Source organism: Pseudophryne corroboree, chromosome 7, assembly GCF_028390025.1.
Source record: "Pseudophryne corroboree isolate aPseCor3 chromosome 7, aPseCor3.hap2, whole genome shotgun sequence".
Lineage (NCBI taxonomy): Eukaryota > Metazoa > Chordata > Amphibia > Anura > Myobatrachidae > Pseudophryne > Pseudophryne corroboree.
The window spans coordinates 239310178-239327550 of NC_086450.1; the positions used below are offsets into that span (position 1 = coordinate 239310178).

Genomic DNA, 17373 nt, shown 5'->3' on the forward strand with positions numbered 1-17373 from the left:
TCAGTCCCCCGACGGATCGGGCTGTGTGTATGCACAGCACACTGCCCGATCCGTACATAGATATATCTGCAGATCAATTGATCTGCAGATATATCTAATAGTGTGTACCCACCTTTACACAGACATATTGCTTGTACACACCTGCAGATCAGCAAAAGATATATTGGACAACCAACTGATTGGCCAATATATCTGCCAGTGTGTACCCAGCATTACGTACATAAGAAAGCATTCATCAAAGGACAACTGTGATTTTAGGTTGGGCTTATATTACTACTATGAGTTAAATTCACAGAAAAGGGATTAGATAATGTCAAAATAACGTCACAATTCATATACTATCATATTCACAAAAGTAATTCTTAAGACAGCTACAGTGGAAATTCTAAAAAGTGATTTTAATACTACACATGTATTAAAAACAAAATGTGTGCTCGTAATAATACATTTTTGGTTTATAGAATGTTTACTCTTTATAATTAATACTCAAATTCTTTATGGAATTAAGTCCAAATCCAATAAGTTCTCTATAGTGAATTTTTCCACAAATCTGAGATTTTTTTTTTTTTTTTAAAGTATTTAGAATTGGGTCCTTTATGTTACTCCTTCACAGATCACAATAATGGAATTACCCCTATCCCATTGTATTCATTTTTATGCAGATTCATAAGGGATAAACGTGAATGAGAAATTTACAAAGTACAATTATACCCCTTTCACACCGCCAATGCCGGATCCCACCCGGGAATTGGAAACGGGTCCTTCCTGGGTGGGATCCGGCATTGGACGCTGCTGCTGGCTTCCCCACCCCGGCAATATACCGGGCGGGCTGTCATAGCAGCGGAGGCGCGGAGCCGACAGCGGGGGCGGTGCTGGGAGATGAGATCATCTCCTTTCCGCCTCTCCCTGTTGTAGTGAACGGGTCCTGGGTCGCATCGACCCGGGAGCCCGTTTACGCTGCCATTGACCCGGTATTCAACCCGGGAATAACACTGCTTTATTCCCAGGTTGAATTACCGGGTCAGGCGACCCGGTATTTCCGACATGGCGCTTTCACACCGCACGCTGACCCGTGTCAACCTGGGAATATGACGGGTCGATACTGGGTTATTTGTGCGGTGTGAAAGGGGTATAAGTGACTGGCTCTTAGCCTCCAGCTGATGCTTGTATAGTTAAGTAGGTAATGTTATTCTGATTTGGACATTTATTAAGTACAAGGAGCAGCACCGACATGAGTCAGTGCTAAAGGTGTGCCCAAAATTATGCTCTACATATGGTAATACCTGCATTACTCCTATACAGAGGCTTCATCAGGAGGAGAGATGCAGGGAGGGGAACACTCATATAGGTAAATGTATTATAGCGGCACGCATCGAGGCAAAGCAGGAAGGGACAGCGACAAGATGTATTAACATCTTGTCTGCCGAAGCGGGGATGCTAAAGCCTCCTCCTCCGGCGATGTCCCCCTGAGCTTGCAGCGTGTCAGCTCAGAGCTGACACGCTGTGTCTCCTTCCTGGCCGGCTCCTCTGCGCACGTGCGAGATCCCCAGCGCAATCCGGAGCCAGCTCCCGCCACAGACAGGAACAGCTCTGTCTCTGCTGTGGTCTATGGGCATCCCCACCTGCAGCTGTCGAAATCGACAGCTGATGGTGTCGGAACGGCCAGTGATGCTGACCATCCATAAATTGCCCCCTCATATCGGCCTGCTATCTTTTAGATAGCAGCGCCGATATGGACAGGAGCGCATGGCCCGCACCGCAGCTATCATACAACGTGCGCTGATACCGCTTCCCCCCATAACAACTGTTCATACATTTACCCCATATTCAGGTACAGGGGTTCCAGATTAATTTTAAAATTTGTATTTTTTTTTCCAGGTGAAACTAGCTTTTAAAACACAAACTTTGTCTGTGCAGTAGGGAACATATAGCCTAATTCTCTCTATAAAGCACTGCGTGATATGGTTAGGTTATACAAATAAAGGTTAATAAAGAAGTGATGGCTATTCTTGTACAGGTGTGATTCTAAGGTATCACCAGCAGGTGGCACTGTACATGTCTCTATCAACATATAGAACTATTAATTTATTTATTAACAGTTTCTTATATAGCGCAGCATATTCCGTTGCGCTTTACAATTGAGGCAACAGTAATAGACCAAAACTGAGAAATAACAGACAGACCTAGAGGTAGGAGGGCCCTGCTCGCAAGCTTACAATCTATAGAACTAGGGGTCTATGAACTAAGCCTTGGAGAGAGAGAAAATAGATGGAGATGTACCATCCAGTCAGCACCTAACTGCCATGTTCCGGACTGTGGGGTCTATTTACTAAGTCTTAGGAAAGAGATAAAGTGGATGAAGATAAAGTACCAACCAACTAGCTCCTAACTGTCATTTTTTGAAAGACAACCTGTAACACGGCAGTTAGGAGCTGATTGGCTGGTACTTTATCTCGCTCCAAGGCTTAGTAAATTAGACCCCACAACCTCTCAATAGTACATATTTGCCACAATCTCTCAAGTTCCATAGTCAAGTTATTTTACTAAATATTGAGAGAGGTGACAATTCATAAGGGAAGGGGGGGGGGGGGGGGGGGCTTGGACTGCACGCCATAATTCTAAACATAACAAGAGATGCTACCATGCTGAGACTTGTAGTTCCACATAGAAAAAAATTAGGAAATGCAGGTGCACACTCTAAGTTCTACACATTGCTAAACAGAATAATTATAATAAACTCTACAATATAATAGTGTCAAATTCAAGTGCTTAGCATAATTTCGGCCAAAAATATGGGCCCACCAGCTGCGACCAGGTGACCTTATCTGGTGGGTCCCTAACATTCTTAAGGTTAAAGTCCAAAGTACGGGACCCCCAAGCCAGCACAAGTCAACCGCCCCAAGGTATCACACTAGTGAGAGCTCAAGTGTTAAAAGGTTTTACATTAGTAAAAACACAATTCATGGCTGCACTCTTGAGGTAATGAAGACATTAAAGGCCCAAAAACATTTCAGGTGGCTGTCTAGGGTGATGTGCTTGGTGTGAAAAACTACCTATGGAGCTTACTGGGATCCATCTGTGGAGCATATGTACCAGACAAGTGATCCTCTCCTACTAGGTAATAGGATGCATTTATAAGGAAGTCAATAAACCATGTCTACTTATAAAAAGCCCCTCTCCCAGCTCCCCTCTTACCTGGCCTGGGTGTAAGGTGATCACGTATGGGTGGGCAGCAGAGAATAAAGGATAACGGTTCCTGTCAGGATTCACCACATTAACTTTACTGAAAACACTGGATTCCTCATAAGGGATCCGAGTGGGATACAGATAAGCTGTGTCCTCAGGAGGGAACAGGTGCCATTTCTTCCTAAATACACACATAATGAAATTAAGAAATTACTGTGCATACTTTAAAGTGTTTGTATAACATATATTTTTCTGTATGTACATTTCATTATATAATAAGAGATGTCAAAGTATAGCATAGATAGAATAAATCATATTTAAACTTGTATATAGTTCTAAATAAACTCAGAAGGAGGTCAGAGCAATAGATCAACTCATAATTTGGGAGTAAAGCAAGAAAGAGCAAGTAACTTTGCACCTGGACAAACCATGTTTTCCAAAGAGCAAAGTTACTTGCCAGAGGCATAGCCACAATTTTGTGGGCCCCACAGTAACATTTTGAAGGGGCCCCTGTCCCAATGCTTCTATAGAGACACCTTTCCACAGCAGATGTTAAGTTTATGCCCCATAGAAGTGCCCTAGTTTATTTTATGCCGCATAATAGTGCCCTAGTTCACATTATGTCACATTGTAGTGCTGTCAGGACACATTATTATTATTACATTATTATTATTACATTATTATTACCAGTTATTTATATAGCGCACAAATATTCCGCAGCGTTTTACAGAGAGAATATTTGGCCATTCACATCAGTCGCTGTCCCAGTGGAGCTTACAATCTATATTCCCTAGCACATTTATACTCACACACATTCATACTAGGGTTCATTTTGTCAGAAGCCAATTAACCTATCAGTATATTTTTGGATTGTGGGAGGAAACCGGAGTACCCGGAGGAAACCCATGCAAATACGGGGAGAATATACAAACTCCACACACTTTGGGCCATGGTGGATATCATACTCATGACCTCAGTGTTGTGAGGCAGTAAAGCTACCCATTACACCATCCGTACTGCACACACCATCCGTACTGCCCACAGTACCCCCAATTTACATTATGATATACAGTGTCTCCAGTTCATATTATGCCACACTATAGTGCCTCTAGTTCATATTGAAGCTCATTCAGATGCGGTCTCAAAGCGGCTGATGTGCGTTTAGAGGTGGGAACGGGAAGTGGATGGGTAAACGCGGGCATGTCATGGACATTCACACGCCGTTTTGTGGGTGTGCATAAATTAGTAGTTGCAAATTTACTTGCTAATGAAGAGCCCTCAGCGTTCTGGGAGAGCAACTCAGCCTAAGTGTCTACAGAGGCACTCAGACTCTGCAACATGACCCGATTTGCAATGATGGCACCAATGTATCAGCAGTTATATGCCGTCAGACAAAAATGATGTGACTGCAGTGGGCATCCCTATGCTCGGGTTAGCTTCTGCCCATATTAGCATATAATCACAATTGTGTACAGCAATATATAGCAACAGCAGCAACAAGAACAACTGCAACTGAATGGGCCTCACTGTGCCACATTAGTATTATTATTATTATTATTACTACTACTACTACCAGTTATTTATATAGCGTACACATATTCCGCAGTGCTTTAAAGAGAATGTTTGGACATTCACATCAGTCCCTGCCCTAGTGGAGCTTACAATGTACTGTATATTCCCTATCACATGTACACGAACACATATTCAGACTAGGGTTTATTTTGTTGGGAACAACACAAATTTGAAGTGGCGCTTAATTATGCAAAATAACACCTGTATAGTAGTATATAATAAAAATTTTAATTTAAACAATGGCACAATCATGTAAAACAGGTGCACAAATAAATATACATATCATTATTATGCATTAATAAAAACACTGATATATATACTTAAAAAGCCATCAACTGTATACAGAAAGTGCTCATAGGAGAAAAAGAGAAGGCACTATGCACTCAGCTGACTATAAATGGTGAGTATTCTTGATAAATACCAGCCCACTGAAATGCCTGTGGAGACTCTCAGATAAGTTCAGAGTCGGTCTCTACACAGTTGAAAAAAGGAGATTTATGGTAGACTTACCATTGTTAAATCTCTTTCTGTGAGGTACACTGGAATCCACAGGTAATAACATCGGCGTGTAGAGTTGGATCTTGATCCGAGGCACCAAAAGGCTAAAGCTTTGACTGTTCCCAGGATGCACTGCACCGCCTCCTCTGTAGCCCGGCCTCCAGGCACTGGAGCTCAGTTATGTTAACCAATCCAATGCAGTAGCAGATAAGAGAGACGGTAGATGTTAGTCACATAGAACCACATTCTCACGTCAGGAGAAGGGACTGGTGGCTAATGCCATACAAACCCAAAGAAGCTAAGTGCGTCAGGGTGGGCACCCTGTGGAATCCAGTGTACCTCGCAGAAAGAGATTTAACAATGGTAAGTCTACCATAAATTTCCTTTTCTGCAGCGGGGTACACTGGGGTTCCATAGGGAATACCATCGGTGATGTCCTAAAGCAGATCCTCATGGGAGGGGACGCACTGTAGCGGGCACAAGAACCCCAGTGTCCAAAGGAAGCACCCTGGGAGGCGGAAGTATCAAAGGCATAGAACCTGATGAACGTGTTCACTGAGGACCACGTAGTCGCCTTGCACAATTGTTCTGTGGACACACCACGGCGGGCCGCCCAAGAAGGTCCAACAGACCGAGTACAATGGGTTTTGATACCAGCAGGAGCTGGGAGCCCAGCCTGCGCATAGGCTTGTGCAATCACCGTTCTAATTCATCTGGCCAAGGTTTGCTTATTCGCAGGCCAGCCACGTTTGTGAAAACCAAAAAGTACAAAAAGGGAATCTGACCTCCTGATAGAGGCAGTCCTTTCCACATAAATACAGAGAGCCCATACCACATCCAAAGATCGTTCTGTGGAGGAGAAACCAGAGGAGATGAAGGCCGGAACCACAATCTCCTGGTTAAGGTGAAAAGATGATGCCACCTTAGGCAAATAACCTGGGTGAGTTCGAAGAACTGCCCGGTCACGGTGAAAAATCAGAAAGGGTGGACGACAGGACAAAGTGCCAAAGTTCGACAACCTTCTAGCAGAGGCAATAGCCAACAGAAACACGACCTTAAGCGTAAGGCATTTAACGTCCACAGACTCAACAGGTTCAAATGTAGACTCTTGTAGGGCATTCAGAATAACAGACAGATCCCATAGAGCCACAGGAGGGACATAAGGAGGCTGAATCCGTAAAACACCCTGAGTGAAAGTGTGAACGTCAAGAAGAGACACAATTTTTCTCTGAAACCACACCGACAAGGCAGATATATGGATCTTGAGGGAGGCCAGACGAAGGCCCAAGTCTAGGCCTTGTTGTAGAAAAGCCAAAAGCCTTGAAGTTCTGAAAGTATATGCATCATAATTCTTAGCAGCACACAAGGTGAAGTAAGACTTCCAGACCCTGCAATAAATCCGAGCAGAAGCTGGTTTACGGGCTTTCAACATAGTTTGAATGACTGCCTCAGAAAATCCTATTGCTCTCAGGAGTGATGCTTCAAGAACCACGCCGTCAAAGCCAGTCTGGCCAGGTCCGGGTAGACACAAGGACCCTGAACGAGGAGGTCTGGGCATTGAGGAAGTAGAAGAGAACGCTCTATCGAGAGACCCTGCAGGTCTGAGAACCAATGCCGTCTGGGCCACACTGGAGCGACTAGAAGTAGTATTCCTCCTTCTTGCTTGAACTTCCATATTACCATGGACAGGAGTGACACCGGAGGGAACACGTATGGCAGCCGAAAGTTCCATGGAATTGCCAGTGCATCCACGAACGCTGCTTGAGGATCTTGCTCTGAAGTTCGGAACCTTGTGATTGTGTCGAGACGCAATCAGGTCTACATCTGGTAGGCCCCATTTGTCCACTAGGAGTTGAAAGATTTCTGGATGAAGACTCCACTCTCCGGCGTGCACTTCCTGACGACTGAGGAAGTCCGCTTCCAAGTTGAGGACTCCCGGAATGAACACTGCCGATATTGCTGGCAGATGGCGTTCCGCCCATTGGAGGTTTTTTGACACTTCCATCGTTGCCATGCGGCTTTGAGTGCCGCCTTGATGATTTATGTACGCCACCGTGGTGGCGTTGTCTGATTGAGTTTGAACAGGCCTTTTCTGTACCAGAAGCAGGAAATAAACGTTATGCTAAGAACTTACCGTTGATAACGTGATTTCTCTTATGTCCACAGGTATCCACAGGATAACATTGGGATATTGTCGAGCGACAGCGAAAATGGCACCAACACGGTCACGAGCTTTCTGGCCTCCCAGGATGCATTGGGGCCTCCACTATATAGTCCCGCCCACTGACTCAGTCAGATCAGTTCTTTCCACAGCGATTATAGGCAGGAACATTAGGTAGAGACCTGTACAGGCGATAAGAACACACATGCACACCCTTCCATACAAGAAGGAAGAGGTTTTTAGTGTTTGTCTAGATCCTCAAATCAGATGCGTCCGGGTGGGATCCCTGTGGATACCTGTGGACATAAGAGAAATCACGTTATCAACGGTAAGTTCTTACCATAACGTTTATTTCTCTGGCTGGGTCCACAGGATTATCCACAGGATAACATTGGGATTCCCAAAGCCATTTTAGTGGTGGGGACGCTCCTGATTGCACAGGAGGACCTTTCGCCCGAAGTCTGCGTCATGAGAGGCAAAAGTATCCAAGGCATAATGTCTGATGAATGTGTTTATGGAAGACCATGTGGCTGCCTTACATATCTGTTCTGCTGATGCACCCTGTTGTGCTGCCCAAGAAGGACCTACCTTACGTGTAGAGTGTGCAGAGACATTAGCCGGAATAGGGAGATCTGCATGAGAATAAGCTTCAGATATTACCACTCAGAGCCATCTCGCCAGCGTCTGTTTACTAGCAGGCCAACCTCTCCTATGGAATCCGTAGAGGATGAAGAGGGAATCTGTTTTCCTGATGGCACTAGTACGATCTATATAGATTTTTAAAGACCGGACCACGTCCAGTGACGCTTCTCCCGCAGATAGTCCCGATACCTGAAAAGCTGGGACTACAATCTCTTCATTCAGGTGAGACTTTGACACCACCTTTGGAAGATAACTAGATCTCGTTCTGAGAACTGCTCTGTCTGGAAAAAAACTTAGGAAAGGAGACTTACATGATAATGCTCCTAAATCTGACACTCTTCTGGCCGACGCCATTGCCAGTAAAAAAAGAACTTTAATCGTTAACCACTTAAGATCCGCTCTCTCAAGTGGTTCAAACAAAGGACCCTGGAGAAATTTAAGAACTAAATTCAAATCTCAGGGAGCTGCAGGGGGAACAAATGGAGGTTGAATATGTACTACTCCTTGGAAAAACGTACGTACATCCTGTAGGTCAGCAATCTTCTGCTAAAACCATACAGTCAACGCTGAGACTTGCACCCTCAAGGAAGCAACCTTCAACCCCTTATCCAATCCTGCCTGCAGAAAATCCAAAATTCTAGCTACTTTAAAGGCTCTTGGATTGTAATTTTTTCCAGAACACCAATGAATATAGGCTTGCCATATTCTATGATATACACGGGCCGAAGAAGGCTTTCTTGCTCTAAGCATGGTTTGGATTACTTGCTTTGAAAATCCTTTAGCCTCTAAGATAGAGGTTTCAACAGCCACGCCGTCAAAGACAGGCGATCCAGATGACTGTGACAACAAGGACCCTGCATTAACAGATCTGGACGGTGAGGGAGCAATATCGGTGCTTCCACGGACATTCTCCACAGATCTGTGTACCAATGCCTTCTTGGCCAAGCTGGAGCTATTAGAATGATTGCTCCTTTTGCCTGTTTTATCTTTCTCACTACTCTGGGTAACAGAGATATTGGAGGGAACAGATATGCCAGCTGAAACCTCCATTCTACTGACAGTGCGTCTACCAGGACTGCTCCTGGGTCCCTTGTTCTTGATCCGTACCTCAGAACTTTGTTGTTTAGACGAGACGCCATAAGGTCTATCTCCGGTAGACCCCATCTGTTCACCAGTGTCTGAAACACATCTGGGTGTAGTGCCCATTCGGTTTCCTGAATGGTGTGCCGACTGAGAAAATCCGCTTCCCAATTTAGTACACCCGGGACAAATACTGCTGACAATGCTGGGAGATGGAGTTCTGCCCACTTTAGAATGGGAGTTACTTCCTCCATCAGACTCTTGCTGCGAGTCCCTCCTTGATGATTTAGGTATGCTACTGCCGTCGCATTGTCTGAGCGGATCTGGACTGGTCTTCCTTGTAGATTGTCCTTTGCCTGAACTAGGGCCAAGTAAATGGCTCTTATTTCTAACAGATTTATCGGCAGGCGACTTTCCCTTGCGGTCCATTTTCCCTGGAACCATAGGCTTCCGAGTACCGCCCCCCAACCTTGCAGGCTGGCATCTGTCGTCAGGACTTGCCACTCTTTTATCCAAAAGGGTCTCCCCTTGTTTAAATGGTCTGTCTGTAGCCACCATGCTAGAGACCTTTTTACATTTACTGGAATCTTTATCATCTGCTTCTTTATTGTTTGATGATTTCCGTTCCATTTTGTCAAAATGAGATGCTGCAATGGTCTGGAGTGGAATTGCGCATATTCCACCATGTCGAACGTTGATACCATCAGACCCAACAGTCTGCATGGACTGCATGCTGCATGGACTGACATTGTCTGGGCTCGCAACGCTTCCTGAGCCATGACCTGCACCTTGACTATTTTCTTCTCTGGTAAGAGAACTCTCTGTAGGTCTGAATCCAATATGGCTCCCAAATGAACCATCCGCTGTGATGGATTCAGGGACGACTTCTCCCAATTTATGAGCCACCCGTGTCTCTGTAAACAAACTATCGTCTGTTGGAGATGGCTCAACAGTAAATCGTGCGACTGTGCTAAGATTAATAGGTCGTCTAGGTATGGGAATATCCTTATCCCTTGTTTGCGCAGACAAGCTGCCATAACCACCATGATCTTGGTAAACACCCTGGGTGCTGTAGCTAGCCCGAAGGGCAGAGCTTGGAACTGGAAGTGTTCCTTGAGAATGGCAAACCTGAGGTAACACTGATGTGATAGTGCTATAGGCACATGTAGGTAAGCATCCCGCACATCCAGAGATACCATATAGTCTCCCGGTTCCATAGCCAACATTATGGAGCGTAACACGTCTCCATGTGGAACTTCGGGATCCATATGTAATTGTTCAACCTCTTCAGATTTAGAATTGGTCGATATGACCCAATTGGTTTCTGGATTAGAAACAGATTAAAGTAATACCCCTGTCCCTTTTGTGATGGAGGTACTGGGACAATCACACCTGACTGCAGTCATTTTTGGACTGCTTCTTGCAGGGCATTGGCCTTCGACTCTATACGAGACGGGCTGGTGCAAAAAAATCTTTGAGGAGGCTGCCTCCTGAATGGGAACCCATACCCCTGAGATACTACCTTCTGCACCCAGGTATCTGTTGTTGACTGTTGCCATGTGGGTGCAAATTGCAGGAGTCGGCCCCCAACCCTGGAATCCTCCAGGCGGAGGCCCGTCTCTTCAGGCTGAGGGCTTTTGTTCAGGTTTGGAAGCTGGCTTTTTGCTAGCCCACTGCTTCCTACCCCTGGATTTAAACTGGGGTTGTTTAGGCTCCTCTTTACCTTTCGCTTTGCTTTGCCAGCGAAATGAGCGAAATTTTAAACCCTTGGACTTAGGGTTGTAGGTAGCCGGAAATCTGACCTTCTTCGATTCAGCCTCTGACTCTAGGATATCCGATAAAGGTTTTCCAAATAATATATTACCGACGAAAGGCAATGCTTCCAATTCCTTCTTGGACTCCGCATCTGCCTTCCAGGTCCGTAGCCAGACTGCTCTGCGAGCGACTACTGTCAGGGCTGAAGCTTTAGAAGCAACAGTGCCTACATCAATTGCTGCTTCTTCTAAATACTGGGCAGATTGTCTTAAACGGCAAACACGATCCTCTTGCTCCCTAGTAGGAGAGGGGATGTCATTCTCTAGTTCCTCTATCCATTCGCCCATTGCCTTTGCTACCCAGGCCGAAGCCATAGCAGGTCTTACCACTGCACCCACAAGAGAAAAAATATTTTTCAATAGGCTCTCTACCCTCCTGTCTGTGACATCATTCAAAGAGGTAGATGACAGTGACAAAGCAGATTTGTGCACTAGTCGCAGAACATGTGCATCTACTTTTGGAGGAACTTCTCTCTTCGAACAATCTCCAGCAGGAAATGGATAATAAGAATCCCATCTCCTAGGAATCTTATACTTTTTACCGGGCGCTGCCCAAGACTCATCCATCATTTCCGTCAACTCCTCTGACGCTGGAAATTCAGCTTTCACTGACTTTGTTCGTTTGAATACAGGTGCTTTTGCTTTTAACGCTGTCTTGGCTGGTTCTTCCAGAGAAAGCACAGCCTTTACTGCATTAATGAGTTCAGCTACATCATCTGAACTAAAGCTCTGCGACTGATCATCATACGGAGTTGAATCTATTGTTTCCGCATCATCATCCGATGTATCCTCTTGTGTAGTCTGCCATACAGACGTATCTGTCTTAGTCTTACCTACCCCTTGGTTGCTTGTAGAGGCTACTGGAACCAAACCATAGGAAGGGAGCTGCATGTATGGGTTCATAGTGTAACCTAACCCTTGAGGTGGTGCTACTGGAGCTAACCTGTCCGCTATTGAAGACAGAGTCTTTGCGAATATATTCCATGGTGGCTCTACTGGAGGTTGAACTAACTCCTGTTTTTTACTTCGCTGAAAAGCGAAACAGTTTGCACACAAACCCTCATAAGTGACCAATTGAATCATATCAATTACCCCTGACTTACAAGATAAGCATGTTAGGGCTGTAGGAGTGCTTGATAAATTCTCCTCATCACTTTTGCCGCTCACAGACATTTTTTCTGATATTGACTACACAATTTTGTGACTGAACCACACCCTATAATCAGTATATAGAGGTGAAATCAATCTGACCACAGTGCACCTGATTTGAGGGTCAGAACAGGACTGACATTACACAGAAAAGTCAGCACACATACTAGCAGTCAGTCACATGTTAAAGCATTAGACATTGTCATATGAGAATACAACCTCCATAATAACTTATACATAAGTAGGAAAATTGTACTTCTGTTTAACTGGTTCTTTTTCAACATAACATGCAGAAAACACAGTAATATACAGGTCTCATATGCAATAGGTACTAAAAATTAACAGTGCACACTAAGAAGTAGAAGGAATTTTTAGTACTGTATACCCTGCCTCCAGGGAGCGGGATACAGGGAGACTCACCACACTTCCATATCCAAGCAAAGACGCTCGAAAGACGCTGAGTGGATTCAGACGCTACTGGTGTACACTGCCGCTCTTGGTAACTGATAACGGACACGGACGCTCACCAACGGACACGGACGCTGAGCGACTCCACGTGCATGCAGACACTAAAGGCCTGCGACTCGGTCTGGGCGGGTTTATATCCAGTGTACACAACCGCAGCGTCTAAGCTGCGACCGAGTACCATCGTGGTAGCGTCTGAGCCGGAAGTGAGGTCATTCAGTTCATGAAACGAGAGATACGCGGGAACTGGCCATGAACTCGGAGGAGGGACGGCCAGGAGAGCGTCTGAAACCCCCTGTTGACTTAAACTCCCAGGATCGCGGCCTCACCTAGTCCTGGCGCCTATGATCCCCGGAGCGTAGCGCTGTCACACTCGAGATGTTCGGCGCATCAACACGCTGTTTGTAGTCTCCACCAAATCAGCGTAGCTGTGTCCTGACCCCTCTAGTAAGAGGAAGTCCATATACTCACTGTCTCCCCATGCTCCGGCCACAGCCTGGTAACGTCTGCTGGACCTGCTAGAACATCCGACACAGACGCCCGTCGAGACAGCACTGTACCGCGAAGGTAAGCGTTGTTGCGACCCGGTGGGGAGTTGTTGGAGCGACTCTTTCTAATACACGTTTAAGACACTGTTAAGAGAAGTCGCTCAAACCAAAACAGTAAGTCTATAAAAATAAAGTAATGAAAACTTGAGGCTGCTTTCACAGCAGCCCTGTGACCATGCGGCTTCCTGCCGCACCAAGCAAAAAACTGATCTGACTGAGTCAGTGGGTGGGACTATATAGTGGAGGCCCCAATGCATCCTGGGAGGCCAGAAAGCTCGTGACCGTGTTGGTGCCATTTTCGCTGTCGCTCGACAATATCCCAATGTTATCCTGTGGATAATCCTGTGGACCCAGCCAGAGAAAGTGTCAATTCATTAAACACTGCCCGCAGTTCCAGAATGTTTATCGGGAGTAGAGATTCCTCCTTGGTCCATCGACCCTGGAGTGAGTGTTGCTCCAACACCGCGCCCCAACCCTGTTGTCAGTTGTCAGTAGGCATCCGTTGTCAACAGGACCCAGTTGGAGATCCAGAAGGGACGGCCCCTGCTTAACTGTCGATCCTGTAGCCACCAGCTCAGTGACTGACATACCTCCGGATTTAAGAAAATCACTTGAAACCTGATCCGATGGGGCAATTCGTCCCACCTGGCAAGGATTAACCTCTGCAAAGGGCGGGAATGAAATTTAGCGTACTCTACCATGTCGAAAGCCGACACCATGAGGCCTAGTACTTGCATCGCTGAGTGTATCGACACTCTCGGGCGAGAGAGGAAGTATCTGATCTTGTCCTGAAGTTTCAGGACCTTCACCGGAGATAGAAACATTATTTGGCTGTGGGCGTCCAGCAGCGCCCCCAGGTGCACCATGCTCCTAGCAGGGACCAGCGAGGACTTCTTCCAATTGATGAGCCACCCATCGGCTTGTAGGAATTGGACCAACATCTCCAGTTGACTGAGGAGGACATCTTGGGAGTTCACCAGAATCAGCAAGTCATCCAGATGCGGAAGGATTCTGATTCCCTGACAATGGAGGAAAGCCGTCATCACAGCCATGACCTTGGTGAAAATCTGAGGTGCCGTGGCCAGTCAAAATGGCAGAGCCTGGAATTGAAAATGAAGGTTGCCAATATCAAACCGCAGATATTACTGATGTGAAATGGCAATAGGTATGTGCAGGTAAGCATCCTGTATGTCTAGGGATACCATATAGTCCTCGGGTTCCATGGCCAGCACAACAGAGCGCAGGGTTTCCATACGGAATTTGGACACTCACAAACTTGTTCAATGATTTGAAGTTGAGGATAGGCCGGAAAGACCCATTTGGTTTCGGAGCTAGAAACAGGGTCGAATAGTAGCCCCTGCCTCTCTGGGACAGAGGTACCGGCACTACCATTTCTGTTTCCAGGAGGGATTGTACAACCAGGTGTAGAGCTTGCGCTTTCAATGGCTCTGAGGGGATAACCGTTGAAAAGAACTGGCGAGGGGACGTCTCTTGAAAGATATTGCGTACCCGTGAGAGAAAACATCCCGCACCCAGGTGGTCTTTAACCAGGCCTGGGCGAACTGCAGAAGTCGGCTTCCCACCCTGGGGTCCCCCCAGGGGGAGGCCCACCCCGTCATGCAGCAGGCTTGTCTTGTTTGGAAGCAGGCTGACAGGCGGCCCAGGATTGTCTAGATTTAGGCTTAGTGGTTTTGGAAGTACGAGCCTGTCTCGGGTATGCCTGACCTTTTGCTTTACCTGTAGGTCAAAAGGAACGAAAAGTTGTACTCTTAGCCTTCAGAGCAGAAGGATTACTACTTGGGAGAAACGCAGTCTTGGCCATCGCCAAGTCAGTCACAATCTTTTTCTGATCCTCCCCAAATAGTATGTCTCCCTTAAAAGGAAGCACCTCCAAGGACTTTTTAGAGTCCAGGTCCACTTTCCAGGAACTCAACCACAGAATCCGGCGAGCCAGGATAGACGTAGTAGATGTCTTGGCCGCCATGACCCCTGCATCAGAGGCCACCTCCTGAATATAGTGAGAGGCTGTGGTAATATACGACAGATATTGTCTGGCAGTGTCAGAAAAATCCTGAGGCAGCTCATCCTCAATTGCCTGAATCCATGCTTCAATTCCTTTTGCCGCCGAAGAGGCAGCCATAGTGGGTCTATGTACAGGACCAGTAAGAGTGTAAATAGACTTCAGGCATCCCTCCACACGCTCATCTGTCGGTTACTTCAGTGAGGTGACAGTGGTGACAGGCAGACTAGATGACACCACAAGACGGGCGACATGAGAGTCCACCGGTGGTGGAGTTTCCCACTTGTTACTCAACTCCGCATGGATAGGATAACGAGCTAGCATCTTTTTAGACAGGGAAAACTTCTTTCCTGGAGATGACCAGGATTCCTGACATATGTCAATTAAAAGGTAAGAATGTGGTAAAACTACTTTAGCAACCTTCTGATGTTTAAACTTGTCAGGTTTCTTAGACGTAGCAGGCGGCACAATGTCATCATCAATTTGGAGAATCAGCATGATAGCCTACACAAGGTCAGGAACATCAACCTGGGTTGTAGATTCCTCATCAGAAGCAACTATATCAGTGTCTGACGGATCAGTATATTCCCCATCCTCATCAGAAGAATTATCCGAAATATTGTGAGGAAGAAATGGCCCGCTTAGATGACCCCTTGGCCCCAGAGGGGTGTGGAGTGGACTTTTGTCTAACCAAAGACTGATTTAATTGCTGTATCTGAGTAGACAGAGTATCCGCCCATGGCGGATTAACTACAGGGACAATATGTGGCTGTAATGGCACAGGAGGTGCCACAGGGGGTGTAAGACGTGTTACAAGCGTAGTCAGCATATTTGAAAACGCTGCCCAAGGTGGGTCCTGATTGGCCACAGGTGCCGCAGTCGGACTGGAAGATGTATGACACCCAGCGCCTGAACCAGCAGCTAACACTTCCCCCACTGGTGAATCCGTGGCGACAGCACTGCATGATGCAGGAGCGTCCGCGGATATCCTGCCCTGTGCAGCAGACATTGTATGGGATGTAGCCTTAGGGCAATATAGCCAGACAAACACAAAACCAGCAAATAATCCCCTGTGGTATGTGACAGTAAACACAGAGCACAAACAGAGGATTTAAGCAGTGTGGGGTGACTGAAAAACACAGTGAGAAATACAAAACAGTATACCCTGTGTAGCACTATATATTATATGATACCCTGACGCACCTAGCCCCCAGGGTACAGAATATAGTGATAGTAAAACGTGTGATACACAAGAATGGAATCCACGAGAGTAGCATTGGTGTTGAGCCCGGGCAGACGTGTGGTGTTGGAGCTCCTGCTTGAGATGCCTATTTGGCCCTGTTGACTGGAAGCCCCGGGGTCCCTTTTCTTTGTTTTTGTTCCCCTGTCCCTCCTTTCCCCTGGGCGCAGTGGTCTGCAGAGCCGGCGGGGGCCTCCTGCACCCGTGCAGGTTGCAGCCTACTTGCCCACCAGAAGCTGGGGCCTCAATTCCCCACAGATCCGGACCCTGCTCGGCCTCCGGACCGCCTCGATGGCCGGGGGATCCCCTCTCCACTACCACCAATGATATAGACTACTCCGGGGGCACAGTAATCAGGCCCTGTATTAGAAGCCGGCGCCGCCATCTTGGTTGAGGGCTACATGCCCTCTCAGCTTACTGTGCCTGCTACTACTTCTGCTGGGCATTATTAACTTGAAGACGACAGGGGATTGGATAGGTGCCCCTGCGGTCCCCCATCTACTGGCCTCTATAACTTTGGCAAACCTTCACTCTCCGACACCCCCACCTGCTGAGGGACACACGGAGTTTCATCTTTCTATATTCTGCACCATTGAGGAGACTGGAGCTCCCTCTTGTGGCGACTCCTTGATCGGACCTCCAAGCTCACCGCGAATAGGTATGGCTACCCCCAGTGTTGCTAGCCGCTTCATCTAAGAAAGCTTTGTCCTAAATACCTCACTGGATGTCTATTACCCAGGAAAGGGCTGGCAGCTGCTGCACATCTATTCCTATAGTCCTGCCTATCCTCATGTCTCCTGCTTGGCAGCCGGAGGGGGGTCATTACATTGAGCCTTGAGACAGCAGGTGTGATACCTCAACAACCCTGCCGCCATCTGCTGTGCCCTGAGGCTGCGGACTCACCGCTGTGGATGCTTAGTTCCTGCTATCTCACCTCGAGCCCTTTGACATATACATCGCGTTGTTGTGATATTCTGGAGCATCACGCTGTGACACCT

The 17373-nt window shown here is 46.7% G+C and overlaps 1 protein-coding gene across 5 annotated transcripts in view; it reads right to left on the bottom strand.

The window, feature by feature from the left end:
- HSPBAP1 (HSPB1 associated protein 1) overlaps nt 1-17373 on the bottom strand; it is a 336513-nt gene that overhangs the window by 57587 nt on the left and 261553 nt on the right. For all 5 annotated transcript variants that reach the window (XM_063934053.1, XM_063934050.1, XM_063934051.1 and 2 more), the window contains exon 5: nt 3196-3367. In XM_063934053.1, coding sequence (XP_063790123.1) covers nt 3196-3367 — 172 coding nt within the window. The remainder of the gene's footprint in view (nt 1-3195; nt 3368-17373) is intronic.